Genomic DNA, 27,562 nt, shown 5'->3' on the forward strand with positions numbered 1-27,562 from the left:
AAGGCGGGGAACATATTCTTCGCAGGAAAATTGAGAAGGACTGACAGGGGCAGAGAAGAAAGAAACGTCGAGAAAGGAACTCTGCGAAGAGCCATAAACAAGGTAGCATTGCAAGTAACCGGTTGTGCGTTCAACGGCGGTGTTATACGCGAAGGTGACGAATGGCAAAACTGCGTCCCGATGTCTGTGATCTAGTCGAAAATTGGTGGCTATCATGTCCTAGAGCGTACGTTGAAACCGCTCAGCCATACCTTTGGTCTGAGGATGGTAAGCAGAAGTAGTCTTGTTAGGTGGTCCAGAGGCTCTGAGCACTTCACCTACCAGTTCTGAAAGGAATGTGTTTCCGCGGTCACACAGATGGACACGATGGGCGTCATGACGCAGGATTATGGCTTCAGGAATGAAGGTAGCAACTTCGGAAGCGGATGCAGAACTGACACAAGCTGTTTCGGCTTAGCGCGTGAGATGGCCGACGGCTGTAACTATCCATCGACTACCAGCGGGAGTCATGGGAAGTGGCCTACAGAGATCAATGGGAACAACCTCGAACGCTTCCGCAGGACACTAAATAGCTAATAGCTACCCGGCAGGGGCTGATATTGGCCGCTTTCGCCGCTGAATAATGGCGCAGGAAGAGACGCATCTCGCGACACAGGTAGACAAGCCAGGCCTGTAGAAGCGACTTCTTATGCGGTCGTAAGTTTTCTGGACGTCATGAAATCGTCATGAAAGGCCTGAAGGACACGAGCGCGAAAGCAGCGACGCCGTACGGACACCGTGCGTCGTTCATCAGGATGATGGATATGGTGGTTCACCGCGGAGTTTTGTAGCTTGAATTGTTTCAGCTGTCGACGGAGCCTGGCGTTAGCTGGGCGCTAAGCTCCACGAAGGCGGTCAATATTACGTCGACATTACCGATCGGTGAGCTGCTGAGACTAAAATGATTCATGGGCGTCCGAAGTGAGATGGTCAAGAGTGGTGAAACAAAATCGCCGTTGAAGAGAGGTCAGGGATTGCGTCCCTGGAGGTTGTTGCGGAGTCATTGGTGAGTGAGGTTGTGGGAAGCGGGCAGCTAGAAAGAGCGTCTGCGTCTTGGTGCTTTTCACCAGACCTGTAGGTCATCTCAAAGTCATATACTTGCAGACGAGGAATCCAGCAATTAAGCTGTCCTCACAAATTCTTGAGTTCGGAGAGCCAACATAAGCCGTGATGGTCCGTTACAATGGTAGAATGGCGGCCATGCAGATAGGGGCGAAACATCTGGACGGACCAAGCGACAGATAGGTGCTCCTGCTCGGTGATGGTATAGTTCTCGGCAGGTGGGAGTACGCGGCTTGCATATGCAACGACTCTCTCACGCAATGAGGTGTGTCGCTGGAGAAGAACAGCACCAATTACATGGCTGCTAGCGTTCATGCGCAAGATTGTGGGTGCAGTCTCATCAAAATGACATAGGAGAGGTTCATATGTGAGGGCGCCCTTCCGCTGCTCAAAGGCAGGCTTGCATTCCGGTCACCACACGAAGGTAGCACCAGAACGAAGCAGGTTGCGTAAAGGAGCAGCGAGAGAAGCGAACTCGCGTATAAATCGGCGAAAATAAAACGCGATGCCACGGAAACTGCGTAGTTCGTTTGTCTTTTCCTGGTCGTGGAAGCAAAGCACCGCTGAAATTTTGTCTGGATCAGCTCGAATACCCTCCTTGCTCTCATTGTGACCTAACACCGTGATCGTCTTGCTTGCAAAACGGCACGTTTTGCTGTTGAACTGAAGACGAGCGATAGGGAAGCACGTGAGAACCTCGTCCAGGCGTTGCAGGTGCTGAGCAAATGTCCATGGGAAAATAACGATATCGTCCAGATAGCACAAGCATGTTTCCCACATGGGGCCGCGGTGAACAGTGACAATCATGCGCTCGAAAGTTGTGGGAGTTTTGCAGAGGCCGAAGGGCTTAACGTTGAACTCGTAAAGGCAGTCTGGGGTTGCAAATGCTGCCTTTTCTTTGTCGTCTTCTTGCATCGGAATTTGCGATTAACCTGAACGTAGATCAAGGCTGGAGAAGTACTCGGCACTATGGAGAGAATCGAGGGTATCGTCACTGCGGGCCATAGGGTATATATCCTTGCGCGTAGTGTTGTTGAGCGCTCGGTAACCGACACAAAATGACACGGAGCCATCTTTCGTTTTGACCAAAACGATGGGAGACGACCAAGGGCTAGCAGAGGGGCGGTTTATCTCACGTTGCAGAATGTGGGCGACGTTTTCCTCAATAATCATGCGCTCAAATTGAGACACCCGATACGGCCGGCAACGTACAATGCATCTGTCGTCTGTCTCAATGCGATGCATTGTGACGGAAGTCTCATCCAATGAAGTTGCATGCCTCTTCAACAAATTAAATAACTGTTGTGTCTGCGAAAGGTTCAAGTCGGGGCTGTTTAAGGCAGCAAGAGCGGAAGTAGAGGGAGAATGTCCAGCATAAGTGATTTCAGGGAGAGCCGCCTTTAAGGTAACGGCGCAAAGAGGTTCTAAATGAACAACGAAAGCCAAAGTGGTGGCTTTAGGAAGGAGAATTCTCTCAGGTGTCGCGTTCCTTTGGGTGAGAAGCGCAGACCCATTGGAAAATCTAACTAGGCCTGATACAATGGCTATCCGTTTTCTGAAACAATGCGCAGAACGTAACACTAACACATCTCTAAGGTCGATAACGATGACGCGATAGTCAGACCTTGCTGTTAGCCTGGAGGCAGCTCGGTATCTTCTGCAGCGAGCAGAAGAAGTGGCTGGTACTTTTCATCGCGAAGCGAATAATCGGTGTCGGTCAGATGCACGACTTGTTGCCCACAACATATAGCATCAGTAGCGAAGGCAAGGAAATCCCATTCTAAAATCAGCTGGTGGGAGCATGGCGACAGCACCGCAAACTGTATGTGGTGGATAATGTTGTCGATGATTACACGTACGGTACTAAAGGTGGAAGGGCGGTAGAGTCTCCTTGAGTTGCAAGCAGCAGTGGTCCATCATAAGGCGTTGCAACGTTCCTGAGAGGCTTACACAAATCGGCGTGCATAACAGAAAAAGTGGCACCAGTGGCAACCAAAGCTTCAACTTGCACACCCTCAACGAACACAGACATCATATTACAAGGGCACGCTGGAGCAATTGTAGTCCTGTCGGTTAATGCAGTTATTCCTCCGATAAATGAATGACTTAGTTTTCCGGGCGATGGTCAGCGGTGAATTTGGCAGGCCGGAGCGGTGACGAGGAGTGGCGGAGGGGCAAAGTTGAGCAGCGTCTGGTGCTGTGGTAACCATTCGGTGCCTGGGTTGTTGCGGCCGGAGATGCGGAATGCCACGGACGGGATGCGCGACGTCGGTTTTGAGAAGTGGCCCTACCAGAATACGCATCACGTTCATTCATGTCGTACCCGCGACGCTCATCTTGCTGCCGCGGCCGCAAAAGCCACGATAATAGCATATAGGATGAGAAGGTCACCAAGGCGGGTAGTAGGGGCCGCTCAATACGCCTGGAGATAGGGCGGTCAGATGAGGCGATGAAGGCTGAAGTGGTATTGAGGGGACATTGGCAGGACGAGCGACACCAAACCGGCGTGTATGTAGGTAGGGACAACGTAGAAGGGAAGCCGGTTGGAGGCGCGGTAGCAACCTGGGCGTATGTTTGCAGGGGGCGAGGAGCAGGAAGGTCAACATGCTCAGAACAAGTCATGGACGTGAGCTCCTCCTTGATGACGTTGCGCAACGGTGCACCAGAAGGCTATGGAGGAAGGACCAACAGAGATAAAAAGCCAAGTGATGGAAGCTTTGATAGATGAAGCCAAGTGAGGGAACCAAGTGATGGAAGCGATTTCATCAGCCAAGCTGATGCAATCGCCCGAATCCTTACACGCAGGTCGGGGTCAGCCGTCGGACGGTGTTCGATGTCCGGCTGCAAGCGTACGAACTCGAGCTCGTCGAGGTGCTGACACCTCAAAACGATGTCAGCTACGGTAGCCGGGTTCCTCACGGCGAGCGCGTTGAATACCATGGTCACAATGGTTTTACGAATATGTCATACCCTGTCCAATTCAGCTATAGCACCATTGACACGGCGACAGAGTGCAAGCACATCTTCGATGTAGGATGTGTAGGACTCAGCGGAGTGTTCACGAGTATCAAGAGTTCTCTTCGGAAGGGCGGAGCGAACGGCTAGAGTTCCAAAAGCTGCCGCTTGAAGGTGGTCCAATGGGAGAAATCAATGTCATGGTTGAAATCCAGGTCTTCGTCACACCTTACAGATAGAATGACACATGGGAGAGCTTGAGTAGGTCATCCCACCGATTAGCAGAGCTTACGCGCTTGTAATCGTCAGCCAGTGGTCAATAGCTTCCCCGCGAAGACCAGCGAACAGTTGGGGATCGCGCTGGTGGCCACGGATGATCAGAGGAGGTGCGGCTTGCGGTGTCGAGATGGTTACAGCACAAGCGCCAGGCTGCTCGTCCTGCGACCGCTGGCGGACAGTAGGCTCACGTGGCGACCTGAACAAAGTGTGTGTATATATATATATATATATATATATATATATATATATATATTGTGCTATTGCGTGTTTTTATTTACACGTTCGTCCCTTGCAGTTATTAGAGTGTGTGTGTTAGGTGGTATCTATGACGAATAAAAAAAAACATAGGAAACAAACCAAATTCACAGATGACAAAGGAAAAAAGTAAGAGCAATAAATAAAAACAATTACATTAAAACAGGAACTAAAGAAAGAGAACTCAGAGAATAAAAAATCCTGCCAAAGGAAATACAAGACAACAACAAAAAATCTGAGAAACTTACATTGGCTATAACTTACTAATAAAAGCAAAAGAAAAAAATTACAGAACAACTTAACTCAAAGGTAAAAGACCGAAAAGGGGCATCTGAAACGAGATGAAAAAAATTTTTCAAGAACTCATGCTCGTGAGGTATTCAAAACCAAATTGGACAATTGCAACTATCACACCACTCAAAAATTACCAAACCGGCAGATATAGAAGGCAAATTTCTTAAAAAAGTGAAAATCGTATCTTAAATCAAGCACCACGTTTTCTGTAAACCGTACTAGGTGGGTATTTTTACGTTACACTCAATTTTAAAACAACCTGTGACCAATCGCCAATTTACATTCCTCCTGCAAGAATACTCAAATAAGCAAATATTACTTGCATGAGCACACAAAACACATAATCTAAGAATGGAAATTAGCTGAATAACGTCTTACTTCATTACTTTAGAGCACATATTGAACTTTACAAACTGCATTCGATGAGGTTACAAGGCTCATCGACATAGAATGAACTTTAGGAAGACGCTAGTTTTCAGATATTCCTTGCCAAAATGTCCTGTTAAATACAAGGACGTTGTATGTAGTTTGGGTTTTTATTGTATGAAAGACTGACATTGTAAAAAGCGTAAGCGAAACAACTGTACATATTCCAATGGGAAAAAATGTACAGTTTTACTGCGGGTTTGACGACGCATATCTGGAAACCTACGGCATACTAATGTTGTTTCTTAATGAATATGCCTTGCAAGCTAAGGGGCTAAAATTTTTATTGACAATATGGACCATAATGCAATTACTTAAGAAGTTCTTCAGAGAATTTCCTTGAGCTCGTTCATCAGTGTCTCGACTTTTCGTGGTTATAGCGTCCGCCTCTCCGAATATTCCTGCTTTAGAAATGTAGCTATCCCGACACAGGTAACTTGCGAAGATTCTGTAGAACTTCGAAATGGTTGCCCCGTATACAAATATACAAAAGATATGGAACATTAAGGAATTAAGAAAAAATTATAAATGTTTGCCTGCCATCCTCATCTTGCACTCGTGTGATTCCATTGTCCTCAGGGCGTAGGCGTCTCATTGCCGTCGTTATATCATCGCGTTTATTTAAAGGAGATCGCTTTCCTATTTTCCTGCCGTCATCCTCATACGGCGTTTGTAACTTTCATCAACATCACTTTTTCTCCGTCAATTCACCGTCGTCACTGTGTTGCCATTATATTATTGGGCTCATGTCGCCATGTTTGTAGCAGCCTTAGCAAGCGTGCGCCATAGCAGAGTGGGACGATACCGGAGTATGCCCAATATAGCCAACCAATCGAAAATCACTGAATGACCACTACAGATATTACATGAACTTGACTTCAGAAATATGCTATCACGAAATATTAGTCGAATTCTAATCGCACTACCATCGACTCTGACTGCGAGGTGAGTTCTGCGGTTATCTTTTTTTACTGCGCTTTATTTAAAACATATAAAATTCCTTACATAAAACAAAATCTTCATGCAAGTTAGCAGGAAATTCTGTTCTAAAGGGTAAGCTTTTTTGTTTTAAATTTTTATTGTGCGGGTGCTTATTATCTACTTATACGTCCTCTGTACATTATTATCATCATTATAAATGGGCATTTCTACGTCGCTTCTGTGTGCTTGTCATTATCGCAATCAGCGCATAGAGACTTCATCATGTCTCACACACTCCAAATGTGTACATCTTATTGCAATTTCACAAATGTTGGAATATTGTTGACAGCGTAAAAAGTGTAGATGTATAAACCTGTGTTTTATTTACGGGAGGACAACATCATCGTCCAAATGGGCTGATCTTCGGCAATTCCATTGGAGGCGGTGTTAATTCTTCACTGCATACACTTACTGCAATAGAAGTACAGTTGCACCTTATCAGAAATTAATAAAATGCAGTCGAACTTTAGTTGCGCCAAACAGATACTATTCTGTGTTTGCTATGTTAAGAGTAGAAAAAGAAAGCCTTGTATTAAGTAGAACTATTTTATCTACAGCAGTTTAAATGTTATCGTCGCAGAAGACGTTAGCAGACACGTAATGGTTTTTCAATCATATATTATAATTTCTAAAAATGTAAGATACATGGTGAACAGCTTATGAACACCTTGACAATGTCATCTGCAGCCACAAGTAGCAAACCCAACGCCTTCGCTGATGTAGCTCTATATGCGAATTTATTGGTACAAAGGTATCCTCTCTATGCTACTTACCTTGAAAAGAAAAGGTTCACCTGGCACCAAATACAAATTCAACAGACCAAATCATTTCCTCTGACAATAAGCCCTGCCAACACCCCCTTCTAACGGCCTTTCAAAATGTCTTCTGGGTATACTGAATGCTTTCTAATCATGTGCGAAATGCCGAGTGGCTTGAAACAGCACGTGTGGTGGGAAATTTTTGGCAGTTTGAAGCTTTTTTACAAACACATCTCGTCATATTGTCACCAATTACCGTTCAGCTTACTTTTCAGTGCATATAGGGAATAAAATCCGTTTTTAGTATTCGTTCCCGAAGCAGCAACGCGGTAACAGCGCTTCATTCAAGCTCAGACGAAGGGTAGCGAGCTGACGTTTAGTAAATCATTTATTCGGGTTATTATTACGGGGGAATAACATTTCTAGAAGAGTCGACTGTTGGGCTAGTTGGTCTAACCTTTGTTAGTCTAGCTGGTCTAGCGCTTGTCCTTGTCCGTCTTTCTTGTGTCCATGGTTTTATTCGCGCTAAGCTTCTACTTCGAATAACATTTCACCGAGCGTTAGCTCTTCCGTTGGCAGACACCTACTAGTTACGAACCGAGTTGCACTAAAGTGCATGCATTGAGAATGTTTGCGCTCTCTCCGGAATAACATTTGCTCTGTATGATTTTGGTGAAATGATTACTACGCAAAGAATTTATGACGATGCAGCCGAAATTGCGGTAAGTGAAATCTTGCAGTCGTTGATATTTCGGCGCCACTTCTCGTCTCATTAGCAATTAAACGCAACAGCCTAAGTGCCCCTATAGCAACTGCGTCTCAGAGACATAGCGTTCGTACGAATTAATAGTTCAATAGTTCAAGAGAACGACGAAACGAGCCTGTGAACGATTAAATGAACGAGCAAACAACAAAACGACAATGAAACGGCGACTAAACCAAAGAGTGAGCGAGTGGGCAACCACAAGTTTTCATTGCGAGTGCTCCACCACCGCATCTTAATTAAGCTCACGCGAACGCAATGATAGGGATCTAAGGAAACGAAAAACGCTTGATTCTGGAACCAGTGAGGCAGCACGGTGAAGCGCTCACGTCTGAAAGACCTATGATGATGTCGGTTGGCGACGAACGCGCCTTGTAAAGGTGCGTACTCACTTGCGGCCCGCTTTAATAGGCGCGGCGCTGTCCCAAGGCCACACCACTGCACGCTCGCGGTCGCACAGTGCGCTGGGCAGGCGAGAGATCTTGCCCTCCCTCGAGATGCCTCCGAAATGGCAGCACGAGAATGAAGCCCGCCCAGAAAACCACAGCTCGCGCGGCGGTCGCGCTCGCCAGTGAAAGCACTGGCCTAACTACCCTCGTGGCGACTACGGCGCCTGTGATTGGCTCGGTCATCCTTGCGGAAAACGCGGCGCCGCCAAAAATGGGTTTTGGATCCATCTTCATACGCCAGAGAATTCAGCAGAAAGCACCTTTTGGGTGCGCCTATTTCTGCAAGTGAGGCGGTACCTTAATAACTCGCTTTCAGGAGAGCTTGCTGGCTTTTCATTGGTGCCTCCATATCGTAAAAATCCAGTGGCCGACCGTGAACGATGAACACTAACGAAATGAGCTAACAAAGCTATTCGCTCTCAAAGAATGCCAGTAGGTAAGCACAAAACACGAAAATTTCCTTTTCTAAGAACAGTTTTCGCGTGACATCGAAGTTGCGTTATCAAGTTTTTGCAAGCCGCCTCGCATGCCCTCGAACTCCAAGTCTGTTGGCGTGCAGGACGATAAAGCGCACCAAATAGAACCACGTGCTGCTTAAGGAAATAAACATTCCGTAGGAATCATGTTAAAGAGTGCTGGCAAATGGGAACATGCTTAATGATCTCGGCAATACCTACTACGTTATGGCCCGCAACAAGTTACTCAAACCTTTATACGCGTTGTACGATGAGAGACTCGCAACCATCTTGTGTAGTCGTGTGGAAAACGTTTCTCCGAAGCTCTCCCTCCCAATTCGCTGAATCAACATTTTTTTCCTATACCGTCGCGCTTACCGCGCGGTATCGAGAAGAACTTCCTGCCTCTGCTAGTTCGGCATAACCAGTTCGGCATACGAAGGCGCAGCAGGCCATCTTGATGTAAAATACAGTGAAGCGACGTCGCACATGCACAGAACTTAGTTCCAAGCATTCGCTAACTAAAACAACAGAAGAGCAACGGCACCAACATGACCTCCCCGCCACTGGGTAGACGCTTCTCGAGCGAAAATGATGGTAGAGCGCGACTGCTAACAACCGAAACTGACACGAGGGCCAACGGCGCGGCACGATGAGTTGGTGCTACTTTCAGAAGTTTGAGGGGTTTTAAATTAGAAACGCTAGAGAAGAGCTCGATTGCTGAATGACGCGTTTTCAGCTTCCGTACATCATCAAGTGCCATGCATTTAGTCGTCGGGTGAAGGCTTTGCAGCCATAGCAACAGATGCCGGCTTGTGCTCTCAGGGAAACGTGCAACAGGAGTCTCGCTGCCGTACGTGCCTTAAACAAAGCTCGTTTCGACGGTCGCTATAATTTTATTTCATATTGTTTTCTTTAATTTATGACCGTCGACACTTCTCGTGAGATTACTTCTGCCGCAATTTTTAATGCGATATGATTCTTGAGCTACTTCATTCACGGTAAAGGGGCTATATGCATACCTAGGTTTGTATCTATTTATTTCTGTTTGTATGTAGCCGTTCTCTCGCCTACCTTATTCATTGGGTAGTGACTGGTCGAATGGTTAGCGGGTCAAGCTTATGTGCCGAGGGAACGGTTTCGAACCCAACCATCATAGCAACTAGGGTAACTGGGTATATGCGAATGTGTAAATATGTCCATTGTTCACCGAGCCTCATTCACGCGGACGTGAGTGACTGTAAGATTTGTGACAGGGTAGGTACCTCTGTTTGAATAAGCTATCTGCCGACATAACGCAGTTTGTATGTGGCTCTCGTTCTGTGTTGTTTTTCAATGAACCTCATTGATGGTAACATGATTCACTGGGTATGTGCCATTATTTGTGACCTGGTCTTCAAGGACACATTTGACGCCAGCCGGACTAGGCATGTTTAACTGGATATATCCGCCTCTTCAATCACGGAAGGAATCACTAAATATTATTTGATGCTGAAAAAATCGAACCCACATAACGACAATTCTTTAAGGTCGACAATCCAACGCATTAGCAGTGTGCGCCACAATTGCACTGGGTATGAGTCACGTTCTAAAAAACGACTTTCACGCTGCGCTTTATTCAGCTGCGCCATGAATTCATTGCGTATGGGCTGCACTTCAATGAACCTCTCGCCAGCGTTATTTACCGAGTAGGTGTGCCACTGTTTGTGCGACAAGTGAGGGAACAATTATCAGCTTTCGCAAGCACAAGCCCGCCACAGTTCTCTTCTCGGAGGCCACTTGTGCACTTCTCAACAGTGCCACCAGATGGCACAATGTGTCCACAATAAAGCGTGACACAGGCGCCCGGTTTCCGCATGGGGCGTTCTAAAGCGTAAGCATGTACCGACCCACCACGTATTATTTCTAACGCATAGCACAGGCTTTACGGTGACGCTGTTACATGGCACCAGTTGTTCTTAGGGAAGTGCGAAATAGTTCCGCTGCAGTACATGGCTCTTGACTCGTTTCAGTGGTGTCGACACCCTGTGTCGCAATATCGATTCAATGCTAACGTATTACCGTGTAGCATTATCGCGAGATGACTGCTGCTGATTTATTAATATTTTTTTTGCTTCTACAGCTGGTGGTGATAGTTCGTTTTTCTCGCTCGTGCACAGGTTCAATAGAGTGTGCGTTGATTGAATGAACGAGAGCCTTGGTGTAGCCAGAAGTAGTTGGTTAACCGACAATGTACTTAATGTAGACGTTGCACCGCTATGCTGTAGAACAGATTGATTTGCGTCAGCCCCTTCTGCATAGGTACCATTTTTTTAGCTGAGGTTCAGAGAAATGTCGGTGTAACTTGAAATTAACAAGCACGTATGACCACCAAACTACAACACATGTCGCATCAATGTTATCAAACAACAGGTATATCAAGCTGAAGAGGTTAAGCATTGCTGTATTTATTTATTTACTTGTTTCATTGTTTCTGCTTTAAGTACACTGAAGTCAGATTAGCCAAAGCCAGAGAATATTATGACAATAAATTAGAAAAGCGAAGTTAGTACAGAACGTACAGAATCCTAAAGAAAAATTCGGGGCCTCAGCTGTAATACTTGTGGAATTATATTCGGTAGATATGTAGGTCTTTATAGAATAATTGCCTGTTGTAAGTAATTATTGAAAAATAACCTATTGGCAACTCACCATTGCACTTCTTAGAGCATTCCTCGCAACTTGGAAAAACATTTGGATAATTTCCGCAGTGTGCATTGTCATTTTTTAGGCAAAACCTATATGACCTGTAGTAGTGATAACCACTGTTTTCGCCGGTGCACGACCTTTTAACCGTATAGCCAGCACAGGGAGAAGAAGCTGGAAAAAAAATTTCAAGTATGAAGACATGGGTAAGTTTAACTGTTGCATCGGTAATCTTTGCTTTCGTGTATTGCTTCTTACTTAGGTAACCGTCGAAGGAGAGACGACACTTAGTTGCGGTTACTATTCAGATTTGCGGACGAAAAATATGATGTATACGTTTTCGTAAATGTTTTTTCACTGCAACGAGGTGCGCTTTATGATGTGTGATGCTATGACATATAAAGAAGCACTACGGAAAGAAAGAAAAAATAACAGTCCTCAGCTGAGTTATACAAACTACCCATCGTGCTAAGCGATGTCACTCACGATGAAACTGTGAAATAATAAAGAGGATAACATTTACTAAAGAACAGGTGTTGTCCACTCAAAGGTGATAAGTGGATGTCAACCTCGCCTCTCTGTTCCTCTAACATGGCCTATAGGAACTTTTAAGGTGGATTTTTGCGCTCATCGCACTGTGTGCTGTAGCAGAACAGACACGGTGCAATGTTTGTGGAGATAAATATACTTTAGCTTCGCCTTCATTTCTGTTAGCCTACAGTGGGTGCGATGTTATGGTAGGTGACAGCTATAACTCCCTACATTTCCTTTATTTGATAACATTGGCATTAGTCTTATTAGTCTTGCACGAGGCCCCTTATTCGTCCCCCACTTACGTAAGTGATGAATGATATAAACATTTTAATGCATAAGTATTCTACGTGCTCGAGAAAGGCCAGGAAAAGCCACACAAGAGCCCTGCAAAGCAGCTTGGAGGGGCTTTGTTACCCATACATTGGTAATGCAAATTCCGTTATATACCTACTTAGCATTTTTCAGAGTTTTACCAGTTTTATGGTACGTCTCTATGCACGCATTGGCCTGCCCAATGTCATTCCAGCCAATTTCAGTTACTGCGAAGTCCGTAAACAACTGGGTAGAAAACCCGACTGCTGCTCTGAGGGAACTGGGTTTAAACTCCGCATCGGAACAACTTGGATCGCTTGTTATGTAACACGTGCTATGAGCGGCACTTTAATGAACCCATTTGGCGCCAGGTGACAAGGCTTTGACATAGCTGCTTGCAATGACGCTGTTTGGTAGCAGCCACCTTACTCCCGGTGCCACCTGTATTGTTAATGAGTGCTATGTCCAAGGCCTATCCTCATGATTACACCTATGCCTAGTGAAATTTCACCAATTCAACAAGTTACCGCTGTTGACCAATGAAGCAGGGTGATTATTTCGGGGTTTCGTACCACTTTATATGGTGAACATATGAGGCAGTGTCTGTGTACATAGTATTGAAGCAGCTCCGAGAACAGTACACCAAATTCACTCTTTTCAGGGTTATTCACAAGATCATGGGCTTGAAGCTGGTTCATAAGACCCCGCAAAGTACCTAAAATAGGATTTGTAACAATCATTCTATTCTAGGCTACCGTGCACATAAAAGAAAAAGAAAACCGCAAAATCGCTGGTTATGACGTAAATTCTTTTTCTTCGTCATCTTTCATTACGAGGCAACACACAGCTATCGCCCATAAGAGACGACAAAATGATGTGGTTAGCTTCCTGACTGGGTCCTGGCCTGCCAAGCACCGCAGCAACACTAGTAACACGCAGCTGAGTCAATCTTTACACCGTGTGAGAAGAAATGTAGGTGAAGTAATGCATTCAATATACTTCATGAAAATACGATCTCTACAAACACAATAAGAAAAAAAAAGTGCTTATCTCACAACTGCATAGATCTTGCTAGTGCGCTTTACTTAGTTCACTTGACTTTTTTTTTTAAATTAAGGGCAGTCCCATATATGATTGCAGCGGACTTGTACAGTTTACAGAACTTAGTTACCGATTACAATTACAATCGCCTAATTTAATTTCTTTCAGGCACAATCTCCTACCTAACAACAATGAATTACGAATAGCTGAAAATGAAAGGATTATTTTACGTGACTTTTCTACAAATATTTACAGCGATTGCACAAATAAAGCAGGAAAAATGAGTTGTCTTGGTCAATTGCGAAGACATCCCTATACTTAGATTAAGTTGCTCTTTCAAGAACCCGAGGAGGTCCAAACTTGTGGAGTTCCCTACTACGGCCTGCCTCATGGGTTTTGGCACGTAAAATCCAATAATTTAAATATTTCTGCCTTTTAGTTTCCGAGTATGAAAAGGACGCCCCTTTGGACACCTTGTGGGTATGCTTGAAAAATATGCTTAGGCAGTGCATTAGTGACTTTAAACAGATAAAAGGCCAAGTGAAACGTCTTTGCAATCTCCGGATGACGTGGGAGGTTGCTCGTCGAGGGTGCAAGGTTAAGAAGACAAGCAAATTCAATCAGCTGCGTCCTTCACCGCCTACAATTGATATGCTGCCTGATTTGCGCCGAAATTTTGAAAGAAGTAATTTCAGAGGAATGAAAGCCACTACCAAACCGCTCATTTAAAATGGTTTGTTTCTTCCTGGTTTTTCGAGCTCTGGCCCTATCTATCCACCAGCAAAACAACACCCATCAGTCTTCTTTTGAAAGGAAACGCTGGAACAAATCAGGTGCAAATCGCTGATGAGTTCAATTATTAATTTCGCTCTGTTTTTAGCAATGACGATAGCAACGTTCCATTCTTATTTATTTTGACGACCTACTGCCCTTCGACGATGTTCATATAAGCGAAGAGGGTGTCTTTTCGGTCTTCGTTAAATTTGGTACCAAAAAGTCTCCTAGTTTTGAGGTATTCCTAGTATAGTTCTCTTTATATATTCTGAATTGTCTTGGAAGTGCGTGCGCCGATTATTTAAAGAAATCGCTTGCCAGTGCTGAACTACCACACAATACGACACACGTCATCAACACTTCCATTCGAAAGGCCGATGATAAGCCACTTGTATTGTGGTAGAGACCTATGTCCTTGCTCTTTACTTGTGCAAAGCACCTGAGCATATCATATCCGAACAATTGTCGACGTTCCTTGAACAGCATGACATAATTGACAACCGTCATCACGGCTTTCATTGGGGTTTGTCGACCTATACATAGCTACTTGGCAGTCGACAACTCTAGTTAATTTGATATCACAGTTCTACACTTCTAGAAAGCTTTTGCCTACGTGTCCTATTCTAAACTGCTATCAAAATTAAGACAAAGCATTGCGAGCAATTCCTTGCTCGCATTGCTCACAGTCTACTTGTCCTCCAGGTACCATGCAGTGGTCGTTGGCCATACAACTTCCAAACCTGACCCTGTAAAATTGGGGATCCCTCAGTGCTCTATACTAGAGCCTTAATTTTTATAATTTTTTATAATTAATTCGTTAAGTATCTTTCCGTTGAAGCACGGCCTTTAGCTGATTACTGCATGATATGTAAAGACATCCAACACCGCCAGAAAAGGAATTATTAAACAACGTAATAAATTGCATACAGACATTGTGTTTGACGTGGCAATTGAGTATTAACATTAAGCACACCGTGGCAATGCAAGTGGCAATGCAAGTCACACGCAAGGGTGAATCTTTTTAAGTTCACTTACGTCCATAGTGCTATCAGCCTATCTGAGGTACAAAGTTACTCGTACCTAAGGCTAGTCGTTATTAATAAGCTTCGATGGAATTATCACGTGACCTGCACAACTAAGAGAGCAGCATAACGCTCAGAATATTTAAGGAGGTCTCCAGGTAAATCAATGATAGAAATTCAACTCTTGGCCTGTAAAACATATGTAAGACTGGTCCTAGAATACGCTGTAATAGTGTGGGACCCCTATACAAATACTAACATACAAAAATTCCGGAAAGTGCAGAGGAAATCTGTCTGATTTATTTATAACCATTCTGGTTGGAAAACATCCCCTACAACGCTTCTACAGAGAGCCAATTCGGATATGTCGGAGACAAGGCGGCCTCAAGATAGATTAAAACTTTTCTATTTAGGGTATCATGATAACATATAAGTAGATAATATTTCATACTTTCAGCGAGTACAGCGACAGTAAACTCGGTCCTTCCGCTTGATGAAATTCAGTATATATCTGCCCAAAACGAATGCCTTTAAAAACTCGTTCTTTCCGCGTAAAATTCGTCACTGGAACGATGTGCACGCTGAGATGGTCGAAAGCCCAACTATGTCGTCTTTCGTGTGCTTACTTAGCCATTTGCGATTATAGGTTGCATTGCATCGATTATATTTGTGATGAATATTGGTGATGCGTTTTTGTTCATATGTCTTTTTTTCTTTCCTCCCATTCTTCTGTTCGATAATTTAGGTGCGTTATTAAATGTTCCCTTTGCTATAGGCAGTTCAAAGTGCTGTCACGTAAATCCTTAATATGCTGTTAATCGGCAATGTTTGTATCCTTGTACTGTTTAGCTTATTTTTGTATCTTTCTATCCCCGCTCCTGCAGAAGGCCTGACACTAAGGCCCGCAGTATGTCCCAAATAAGTATGGACGTGTATTTTTTTATTCGCAGAGAATGACCTAAGCTCGCAGAAATTTTTACGTTGCCTGAAGAGCAGAGTGAACAACAGGCCTGTGGTTTTCTGCTTGCACACGCGTAGATTTATTATAACTTTGTACAGAGTAACGAAGGCATCACGTATATTTGGCGGTAATTACTGGAGGTTGTTTGCGCGATCGCGCAGTCTACAAAGCATGATTTAGCATCAATTTGGGAACTATTCTTAACCAGCGCGACAGATAAAAGGACACAGGGATACACAAATACCGAAGAACAAGCCCTCTAAAGCGGTCGTTCTGTGCGGTTTTCGCCTCTAGGTGTGCTACTTTTCGTCGTGTTCTTTAAATATAATTATGAAGATTAACCAATTAGCCACCACCAAAATGTTACTCCGGCACCTTCTACATTCAATCCTTTTTGTGAGACGTAGTGAAGTTAGTTAGGTCGGCATTTCAGAAGTTTCTCCTGACGTTGTCGTGGACGGATCGCCAAGCTTGGTGCGTGCGGCTATGTTTAAGTCTATTTAAAACCTCAGAACAATATTATGTATATCTAAAATTTTTTTACAAATGTTTCTTTATTGCAACAATCTCCCTGTAGTAATAGGTTGAGCTTTTGCAACAATCAGAAGCTACAAAACACTTCCAACGTAGGTAATATATTCCTCGGAGGGCAGCGTGCTTGGTCTCGTGAATAGAACATGCAGCACCCTGGAGGTAACGAACACCAAAAGTCGTGTGATCCTGGCTCATAGCCTCACAGGGGTAACAATGATAACCAGTGACATTAACCTATGCGGGTTGCAAGAAGATATACTTCTGCTTTAGGTTGCCTGTATGTATGACATGACTGCTAGAAGACTACGACCTGGAAACTGCCCGGAGGCGGAAGCTCATTGATTGCCATGGAAATAGTAGAAGTGTGATTGTAGCTATCCTGCAGAAGACAAGGACTCGTGTTTTCTACAGGACCAACGCCGCAAGGATCAGTGGAAAACTGGGCACGCGTTATGTTTTCACGTCATCACCACCATGGGAGAGCGGAATGAAAAGAAACTAAGTACGCAAGCGCTTGGAACGCCGACAAAGAGTAGGCAGTGCGAACGTAGAAATGGCTGACGCGCCTTGTACAGCAGCATATATTTTAGAAAATTTATATTCTGCCTGGGGGCCTACTGATCCAGAAAACTGTGCCTACTGATAGCTAATGGGCTCAAGATGCATATCCCGGGACGCCGACAGCCCGCTTTAGCAGGAGTCGTCGTGTAAGGTCGCGCACATTCGCGCGGGACCGGAGTATTTGTTGACGCAGAAGAAAATGCAGAAAACCCCAGGCATAAACCACTTCCCTGTAAACGTAGAAAGGCAAGTTGCCGTTTTACATTTTGAATTTCACTTCTCTTCTGTCGTCGTAATGGGGAGACCTGCGTATAGTCCGGACTCCCGTGGAGCAGCGCGTCTATGTGGTAAACACCATCGCTGACCATCCACCTTCACAGAGTGTGATGGCTCATGTTTTTTACTGTCATAAAGGTGCACCTCAAGAACTCACTTTAACGCTGCCAAATCAAATACCATGCAACAATTTTGGAAAGTGCACTTACCCTTAAAAACGTAGCTGACATGACGTTTCACCTAATCTATCTAGCTTAGTTAAAAGATATCTTTATTCCTTTAGTATGCATTTGAGCAATATAATGAAGAAATAAAGCAACAAATCATTCTAGGCCAAGTATTTGTTATTTTCGATTAAGATGATTAAACAAGCAGAAGAACATGGATAAAAACGGACATACGATGACTCACGCAAACCAGCTATCTCTGGCCCCTTGGGGTGAGCGGAAGAAGGCGAACGGCACAGCACGCTGACGTCCCACGGCCGGCCACAGGAGTATCCCCAAGGAGCAGTTCCATTGCATCAATATGAAGCCATCACCGTCACAGTTGCTTTGGCACGTGCGTGATCTAACGCGAGCAGCCTTTTTCCTCTGAGTCATGTGCGCCTTTTCAGCCAGTGTGTTCCGCGTGCTCCTCAGTTCGTCATTTAGTGGTGCTTCTACTGCGATTGCCTCGTTCAGTAGTTTTCCTTATATGCATCACCCCGACAACCTAAATGAGATAAAGAAAACATGAAGTAGCGAAGGTGAGGAATGCTGATTCCTTTTTTCTCATTTTAAGTCCGTCTACGCCGTGGTCAACTGTCTTGCGCTGATTATATCCTTAGAAATAGGCGTCAATAGTTTATGTAGTCCTCGTCGGAAATTACAGCGTCACCGGGCACGGAAAAGTATGGAAGTACAAAGCTAAAGTATCGTGTGGTTTACTCACCGGAATTATCGCTCTGCCGACCCAGGCCAGGAAGCTTTCATGAGAGGAATTCAACGTAGGCACAACATAGAAGATTTGGAATTAGTAAGAACAAAAGCAGTGGCTGACCGAAATATTTTTACACTTGGAGCTTTTATATTTAGGAATTGAATATGGATGATTAGAATCCTTATGTATTTGTTCCGACTCCATTCGATGAGATAGTAAGGTTTTCTAATTCGCTTTGGCAGCCACAGCCCTCCGTCGACTGGCAAACGATGAAACTGTAATGGAGAAGTGAGCCATGCAAAGCTCCGCAGCCGGATTGCCAGCACTAAGCAAGGAGGGCTCGGGATACATCTTTTTCCGGGTGTTACTGGCTAGCCTACGCTGTTACGTCTTCCAGTCTGCGCCATTCATGTCGTCCGCAGCCGTGTCAGATTGCTTTGTCCTAATAGGTGGAGGTTTGCTGGGTCTCCTTAAATCCTCGAGTTGCGCAGCCGGACTCTCTCTGCCATCATGACCACCGAAACCACAATGAACTTACAGCCACTTGCTTTCCACTCCAACATATGCCCTTGCACATTTCGTCAGCAGGACCCTCCCATCTTCAATAGTATTGAAGACCACGACATTGATGAGTGGCTCTCATCTTATGAACGCGTTATTGTGAACAACAAATAGGCCGACAACTTGAAATTAACCACCGTACCTTTTTACACCACCAGAATTGCTGACTTCTGGCTTTAGAACCACGAAAGCAAAATCCCAAGCTGGACTGTGTTCAAGACAAAGTTCATTGAGGTCTACAGCCGCCCTGCTGTTCGAAAGCTTCGTGCCGAACAGCGTCTGGAATGGCGCTCTCAGCAACATGGTGAGAGTTTTAGCAGCTATATAGATGTCACCGACCTCTGTAAACGGTTCGATGCGTCGATGACAGAGGGCAATAAAATCAAGTATATATTGAAGAATATCGACAAGCACGTGTTCCGGATGCAGATTTCGAAGAGCTGCTATATGGCTGCCCAAGTTACTAAGCCTTGCCAACGATATGACAAGCTTTGCCAAGAACACCTCACCATCCACCTCCCTGTCCCATATGAGGACTCGTTGTGCGATTTAACCCCACCTTTTCTAGATCACATGCTCCTCTCACAGATCAACGCTTTAGAGCGGATAGAAATTGCTCGCCAGCTCTTCCTCATATGCAACCCGCTAGAATGAAGCTCGTTCTTCAGTCTGACCTTCGACACGCCATACAAGAGAGGGTATCCGAGGTCTTTCCACTGAAGCAGGAGCCTCCGACCACCACCCCATAGACTTACGCGGATGCGGTCGCACGACCACGACCACCAGCACGACCACGACCACCACCTGCGACGCCTAGCCCTCTTTTTATCTCCTCACCACCGCGACCTCCACTCTATCGAGTACTTATTCGCTGGCACACAGCGGACAATCGGCCCATCTGCTATTTCCTTCTGTTCCCGCACACGTTGCACGCCTTTTCCGCCACCGTCCGCTTCATCCACTTGGCGATCTACACAGCTACGTACGACCATCCTTTTGTCTTACACTCCAGACTGCGAATTACAACTTCCCCACCCAAGCCTTCGACCAGTTTCTGACCACCATTCTACTCCTCCCCACCGTCGCTCGCTCTCCCCGATGCGCTAATGTCCCTGTACCGCTGACACTGAAAACTAAGCAGCGCAGTCCCCAAGACAAGAATGGCGTCATCGTCGCCAAGCTCAAGCCTTCTTCTTTCGTCGCTAAACAATGCAGATGCCGTTTTTGAAGATTTCTCGGTGCTTGCCCTCATTGACACAGTTGGCGCGATATCTGTTCTGGCCGAAAAGCTATGCCACTCACTACGAAAAGTCACGACGCTTTTCTTCGGTCCATTAGTCAGCATGCCACGGCACAGTACGCTCAGCCGGTGGCTGCGTGTACCGCCAGACTTGAAATTTAAGGAGTGCTCTACATTCTCGAGTTCGTCCTTCTTCCCCAATGCTCCCACGATATAGGTCCTCTCACTTCACCAAGATTTCATTTATTGCTCCCGTGCAAAAGTTGCCTTCTCTTCACTTGGCAATGCCATATCTAACGACGCTTCGCTTTTTTGTGCCAAGTTTTTTCTCGCTGACGACATCCATGTACCTCCACATACTTCCGCTCTGGCACCTGTATCTTGTTCCGTTGCCTCCGAATCTGCCCTAATCTTCACGCCTTCCACCGCTTTCTTTCATAGCCACCTGTCACCAAGCGTGTTCTCACTGATTGGCCTTCAAGCTGGTGCGGCTCACCCTCCTGCATAGAACCACTTCCCATTTTCGATTACGTGGCTTCGCGGTGAATCGCTGATGAGCACTTTTGAGGCTTACGACACCCTCACCACTTGGGAACTTCCTGTTGAATCGTCAGAGGCCGACACCTCTACTGATGTCTCGTAACCGCTAAATCGCATAAAGACGCTTTCAGCCGCGTCATTGAGAACGCTTTAAGCCCCAAGCATGCCATGACCTTTTCCACCTCCTCGCCAATTGCACCCTGGTTTTGACAGCCATGTCACTTGTCTGGGCTGACCGACAATTGTATGTTACCGGACTAACACAGGTGCTCATTCACCTCCACGGCAGCGACCGTGCCGTGCATCGTCGATTCAACACCGCGTCATTCATGAACAAGTAGGTGAAATGCTAATGCATGGCGTCATCGAACCTTCCGACAATCCATGGGCATCGCCAGTTATTTTAGTTAAAATTAAGGATGGTATTTGCATGGATTACCGTCGCCTAAATAAATAACACGAAATGATGCATATTCATTCCCGCGGATTGACGACGCCCTAGACTGCTTACAAGGTGCAGAGTTCTTTTCCTGCCTCGATCGGCGCTCTCGTAAATGGCAAGTTCCTATGGCTGCAGACGATAAGCCAAATTCATTACACCAGATGGCTTATTCAAATTTCGTGTGAACTTTTTCGGCCTTTGTAACGTGCCCGCGACATTTGAGCGCATGGTGTATGCCGTTCTCCGAGGCCTCAAATAGAACACGTGCTTGTGGTTTTTGGATAATGGAATAGTGTCTGCACCTGATTTGCCTACTAACCTTCATCTCTTCGAGCATGTCTTACGCTGTCTCAGGGACGCTGGCCCCCAATTAAACGTGAAAAATGTCACTTTGGGTTGCGCAAGCTGACGAATCTTGGACGTGTCCTGTAGAAGGACATAGTTCTCCCGGAGTGCCACTAAGCTACGTGCTGTTAAATAATTCCCAAAGCCCGCATCTCTAAAAGACTTGTGTGTTTCAGGGAGCTCTGTTACTTCCGCTGCTTCTTTCGAAATTCCAATTCGATTATGGCACCACTGACAGAGCTTCTACAACAGGGATACCCGAAGCTTCCCACATTCGTCAAAACTGCAGCCTTTGCGAGGCTACGTCACCTGCTTACAACAGCACTGATACTGCCCCATTTCGACCAAACTGCTCCCTCAGAAATCCATACATTTGCTAGCGGGGTTGATCTTGGCGCTTTGCTCGCGCAGAGAAAGCCCGGCGACAAAGAGTATGCTGCTGCTCACGCATGCCGGACACTCGCGAAAGCTGAAGCGAATAATTCAGTCACGTAAAAAAAGAATGTCCATCAATCATCTGGATCATAACAATATTTCGTATGGCCACTCCTTCGATGCTGTTACCGATCACCACGCACTTCGCTGGTTGTCGTCCCTCAAATATCGCTGCAGCCGCCTGGCCAGGTGGGAACTAAGGCTCCAAAAGTAACACATGCGAGTGGTTTACTGCTCAGGCAAAATGCACGCAGATGATAATGCGCTTACGCACTAGCCTAGCCACGCCGATATTGTCAGTGTCTCCGTCCTAGATGACCCACTACCTCCCTTAGCTTCTGTCGAGATGGCTTTGGAGCACTGCAAGGACTCCTGGTTTTCATCTGTGATATATTATCTATCTGATAATCCTGCACGCACACCATAGCGAGCGCTACGCCTACAAGCTTCACACTTCACTGTCCACGGCATAATTGCATATTGCCGTAAGTAGCGTTCCGCTGGTCGCAAATGGTTGCTGGTATTACTCCGGCATTGCCACGTGATGTATGCGCCACCTTGCACGCCTATCCTCAGGGTGCACATGCTGGTACTTCCAACACCTGTACGAGACTACGTAATAGGTTTCTTTGGCGTGGTATGTGCACCTTTGTGCATTGGTGCATTCAATCTTTCAGAGAATATCAATGCCGCAAGCCTCATTCTTGCTGCTCTTCTGGAACAATGCGACGTTTGCCGTGCCCTTCGCTACCCTTTGGACCAGGTAGGGGTAGACCTATACGGGCCTCTGCCGTACACAGATGCTGGCCATCGCTGGGTCATTTTGGCTATAGACCACATAACGGGGTATGTAGGAACGGCCGCTGTGCCAGTCGGGACAGGTAACGACGTTGCCCCATTCCTATTTCGAGCCTCGTTCTGCGTCACAGCCCTTCCCGCGAGCGTCTGGCCAACCGAGGCCAGAAGAACGTCTCACTGAAGCCCGAGTTATGCATTGTTGTACCACGCCATACCACCCGCAACAAACAGCTTGACCGAGTCGTTTACCCGAACTCTTGGCGACATGCTTTCGATGTGTGTCGCCTTCAACCACGCCATTTGGGACGTCATCCTTCCCTAAGTCACGTACGCCTACAGTGCGAACCCCCAGCAACAACGGGCTTTTTTTCTCTTTATGCTATGTGGTCTAGAACCGTCATCTCCCATTGACAATATTCTTTCTTACCACCCAGACTTGCCAAAGGGCATACCGCTTTGCGAAGCCACCTAGTATGCAGAAGAAAGTCGACAAGTAGCACGGTCACTTACATTCCAAGAACAAGCGCTACAGAAATTTCGTCATGACGACGGGCGCCCCACCACCAGCTTTCGCCGGACGCTCTCGTTTGGTTGTGGTTGCGTCCTACGTCGGCCCCAGGTGCCTCCTACAAGTTTGTTTCTAGATACAATGGACCCTACCAGGTCCTACAGCAAACTTCTGCGGTAAACTACGCCACTGAACCTCTGGAGCCCCTCCGGACCTGCATCACCGAGGCCGAGAAACTGCACGTAGATCTCCTCAAGCCGTATCACGAGCCCTTCGTTCTCACGATGCCTTTGGCCACCTGTGTTTTTCCATCTTCAGCGAAGGGGACAGATGTAATGAAGAAGTGCACAGTGCCCGGCTCCGTAGCCGGATTTTGAGGCCTACGCAAGTGGGGCTCGGGCTTGACGTTGTTCCTGGTGTGACTAGCTGCGCCTTCCACTCGGTGTCATTCGCGTAGTGCAGAGTCGTGTAAGACTGTTTCGTCGTACAGCAAGCACAATAGCAGTGAGAACAGCGAAAGCACGCACACGGAGTGGTAATACATGCCGCATGTTTGTGCAGCCAGAAGATATTTTCGCATACTGTAGTCATTGCTGCTTGCAGAGGATAGACAGTAGTTCCTCATCAAACTTGTATGAACTGAATTCACCCAAATTTTTTGGAAAGTGTGATAAAGTTTCTCACATGCACTATACAGAGCACGACGGCACTGCATTCAAGCAGTGCGGTGCTGGCTTGGACGAAGAAGATAGGAGCGATAGTTGACAGCGCACCATTGCCAGACATTTTCTGCTTCTCGATGAGAAGGCTTGTTCTAACGTTTGTATCACTAGGTTGCTTCAGCAAACCGAGAAATCTTTTTTGACCATACCTAGTTAACAGAACTTCCTGGTTGTACATATCGACGGTGTACAAAGCGCTGTACTCAACGACACTGGACCACACCTTCCTATGAGCGCTCATTTTCATGGAGAACTGATGAAAAGTCTGACGCCTGCGAGGCCTCAAGTCATTCTTGTACTCGTTGGTGGAACAGCTGCAGTCGTTGGAATGTGCCCCACTCGTGTTTCCGTCACTGACCGCCAGACAGTTGTTCCATCCAGCTCCCTGCCAAATAGCCGCGTGAGATGAACCTGGGCATCTACCTCCTTTCCGCGCACTCCTTCCTTATTGCCTGTTCAGCCAGAACCCTCAATCTTGATGTTCCCCTTTAGACCGCTCCAACCCACCTCGAAGCAACCTGTTCTACCGAGTACGCCCGCTTGCCACCGCAGACCTTGACTTACGTGTACTTTGTGTTCTCGGCGCCAGTTCCTGATGGTGACTATGCTGTGATGCCCATTATCGTCATCTTCTTCACCTGCGGTATCACAGTACCTCATAGCATTCTGCGTATAGTAGCGAGCCGCATCTGCCATCCTGTTGTAAATTCCTGCTTAGCACCGCCAGTGCTGCTACGAGGCATCTCAGTCGTCCACATTTGCGTGTTCGTTGTGACGAAGTGGAAGCTTTCACTATTGGAAAAACTTCGAGCACTGTAAACACACAGGCGCACTAAAGGAAAACAGCACACGTGCTCACTCACAGCTGGTCGTTAGGAATTAGCCCACTTATCAATACTTTTGGAAGTTTTCCCGGTGTGCGCTTCTCCTGGCTTTCCGGCTTATCAGTGGTCTGATTATTGCCCTGATCACGCTATTAGGCGAATTATTGTTTTTTGAATACCTCAGCAGAGAAAGTACCCAGCCACGCTCTGCTTTGTTGCCTTGACATCTTTAACATTAGTGACCATCTCTTGGGCCAAGCTGTAGGTGTGACTCATGGCATCGCCAAACATGCGGTTCCTGTTAATCGGTGCCAATATCGGGTGTCCGCCCGTGAGCGTCAAATTACTCAGTGAAGTTGGCAATATGGTCGTCAAGAACATCATCGAGTTATCTTACAGTGCCTGCGAATCACCTGTTGTCTCAACCAAAAAAACCATAAGCCATTTCACTATGGGCAGGTGGATGACTAGCGAAGCTGCTTACACGTAGGCCCGTTGACCCTCGGGAGACCGGACTACACCGGACCTCCCCATTGCAACGTCATAAGAGAAGTGAACTTCAAAAAAGAGAAGGACAACTTGTCGTTCTGCTTTTTTAGAAGGATTCGCGTGGACGCTTTGACCACCGCCTCGAGGAGATGGGGGAAACTAGAGAGCGTGATGTTTCGAGGGCACTGTCACGACGTAACAGGAGGAGAGGAAACTTGGGTCTCTACACCGTAAAGCTATACCAAAGATGTCTATCCAAATTGTGCAATCAGTCCTGCACGATTGGTCAAAAAATTTTCGGGTTATCCTTCCTTCCCCTGTGTTTTTCGCGACGTCATGAAAATTGCGAGAGTGGTTTCTCAAATGGTGTGTGCAAATTGATTATGCATGATAAGGGCGAACGGTCAGTGCGGTCCAGCTTAGGGTTTCCGTTTCCAAGAAAAGGTTTAATTATACAGGATGCTTCAGAAAAAGCACTTGAAATATAGGGAAGATTTCGGTACTTGCGGAACTTTGTTTGTATCGCCAGAGGCATGCACTCTGAAATACCTACAACAACTTATTCAATAAGTCATACTGCGAATTAAACAAATTGCCTTATATTGCATGTAGGACTCTGTTTGATAAAGATAGTCGATTGTTTTTTGCCAAATCGTGAGGCGTATTCACATCAGTAGTGGTCGTCAGCTTTGGGCATAATATTTGCGTGCTCCGTCGCTTGTTTCTATTTCCTAGCAGCTATTGGCCAGTATATGTGAAGTTGCAGCAATTAGGAGCATCAACTCTTGCATGACTGAATGTGGTTGAAAACTGATTCGAACTCAGATTTCAACTGTTGCATTTGGATTATTTGCCAGAACATTTTTGTTATACAATTCATTGTTTTATTAGGCTTGAGTACTTTTTTAAGTATTCGAAGCATTTTACAACGTATGATTTTGTGATAAGAAGAAACGCCTAAGAGATATCATATGTTGTCCGTCTCAAGACCTCTATGCGGCACGACCACAATCACTTGTTCGATGATGAAACTATTATTTAGGAACGAAACAGTATGGCAGAACAAAATTTCCAAGGAAGTCGCATGCGCGTGGATCAGGATACGCAAACAGCGAATAGTTCTTTAAGGTTTTCCCGCGTGAATAGCTTTAAATATAAATATGAATTTTTACTTTACCTAATGGATCGTGTGGAAGCTTTCCATCATATCCTGGTAAATCTGCAAAAGCATATTGTTGAGCATTAATGGACACTCAGTTCAGTTAAACAAAAGCAGTTGCATGCTTAATTGATCTCATGACACTGAATTGAACTCAATTGTGGGGTTTTTGCGTGCGATAACCACGATTTGACCACGGTTTGAGGGACTGGGGAATAATGTTGACCACTACGGCATTTATAATATTCCCGGATGCATTGCACACGGGCATTTTTGGGTTTGGCCGTCATGAAGATGCAGCCCCTGCAAGCCGGGATTTCATCCCGTGACCTCGTGCTTAGCGGCGCATTACCTTAGGCGCTAAGCCATCGCATTGGGCATCTGAACAAACAAAAACATTTTTTTATTATATTAGCATCGTGTAAATAAATGCCGACCTTAGCCTTCGCGAAAAATTACTAATGTCTGGAACTTTGTTTCGGCTAATCCAAGTAATATCAAAAGTTCAATGAAATAATAGTGGAAAGCTACATTTTTGAACCACAACAAAATTGTAGCATGTGGAACGCTCCTTGTTTGATGCTACATGCAACGAAGCTTTCTTTCAATGCAGAAAAAGCATCCAAGCATGTGTTGGTTACTGTTTTTCCATTTTTACTTCAAGGGCGTACCGAAGGCTTCATTCAGGTGTTTCGAAAGCTCAACCTAATGTCCTCTAACCAAAACACAAACGCTTTATGTAACATTTATCGACAAATTCTTTTAGTGGTCTTCTTGGACTGAATTTTTGTCCTATATCTACACTTTAATGGCCCATTCTATACAATATTTGATATTATTTATGTGATACATTAATTTCGTACATGCAATATAGCATAGCTATATATGCCTCGCCCAAACAAGTGTTCAATCACACTTCCTGCTCTACATGTTGACAGTTGTGAAAGTTAAATTGCGTGCTCACCACAATACTGTCACGCAGGAGGGATAAGCGAAGTGGATTATCAAAGCCTTTTACAACGCCAATCGCAATGCCATCTGTATCAGCCATTGTAACGTTATGCTCTATAGTAAAAAAAATGTTTTCTCGAAGACTCGCATTAAGAGAAAGCATTAGCACGGGCCGAACTACGATGCGACCTATTCAAATACATGTAAAACA

At 45.6% G+C, this 27,562-nt stretch overlaps 1 protein-coding gene across 1 annotated transcript in view; it reads right to left on the reverse strand.

Moving 5' to 3' along the window:
* Positions 1-6,584: 6,584 nt before the first annotated feature.
* Positions 6,585-27,562, reverse strand: part of LOC135916098 (uncharacterized) — an 81,935-nt gene continuing 60,957 nt past the window's right edge. The window contains exons 5-7 of the mRNA XM_065449328.2: positions 26,419-26,460; positions 11,408-11,575; positions 6,585-6,702 (exon numbers count right to left, since the gene is read on the reverse strand). Of these exons, the coding sequence (XP_065305400.2) occupies positions 6,632-6,702; positions 11,408-11,575; positions 26,419-26,460 (281 nt within the window). The 3' untranslated portion in view covers positions 6,585-6,631. The remainder of the gene's footprint in view (positions 6,703-11,407; positions 11,576-26,418; positions 26,461-27,562) is intronic.

The sequence above is a fragment of the Dermacentor albipictus genome, chromosome 7, assembly GCF_038994185.2.
Source record: "Dermacentor albipictus isolate Rhodes 1998 colony chromosome 7, USDA_Dalb.pri_finalv2, whole genome shotgun sequence".
NCBI lineage: Eukaryota > Metazoa > Arthropoda > Arachnida > Ixodida > Ixodidae > Dermacentor > Dermacentor albipictus.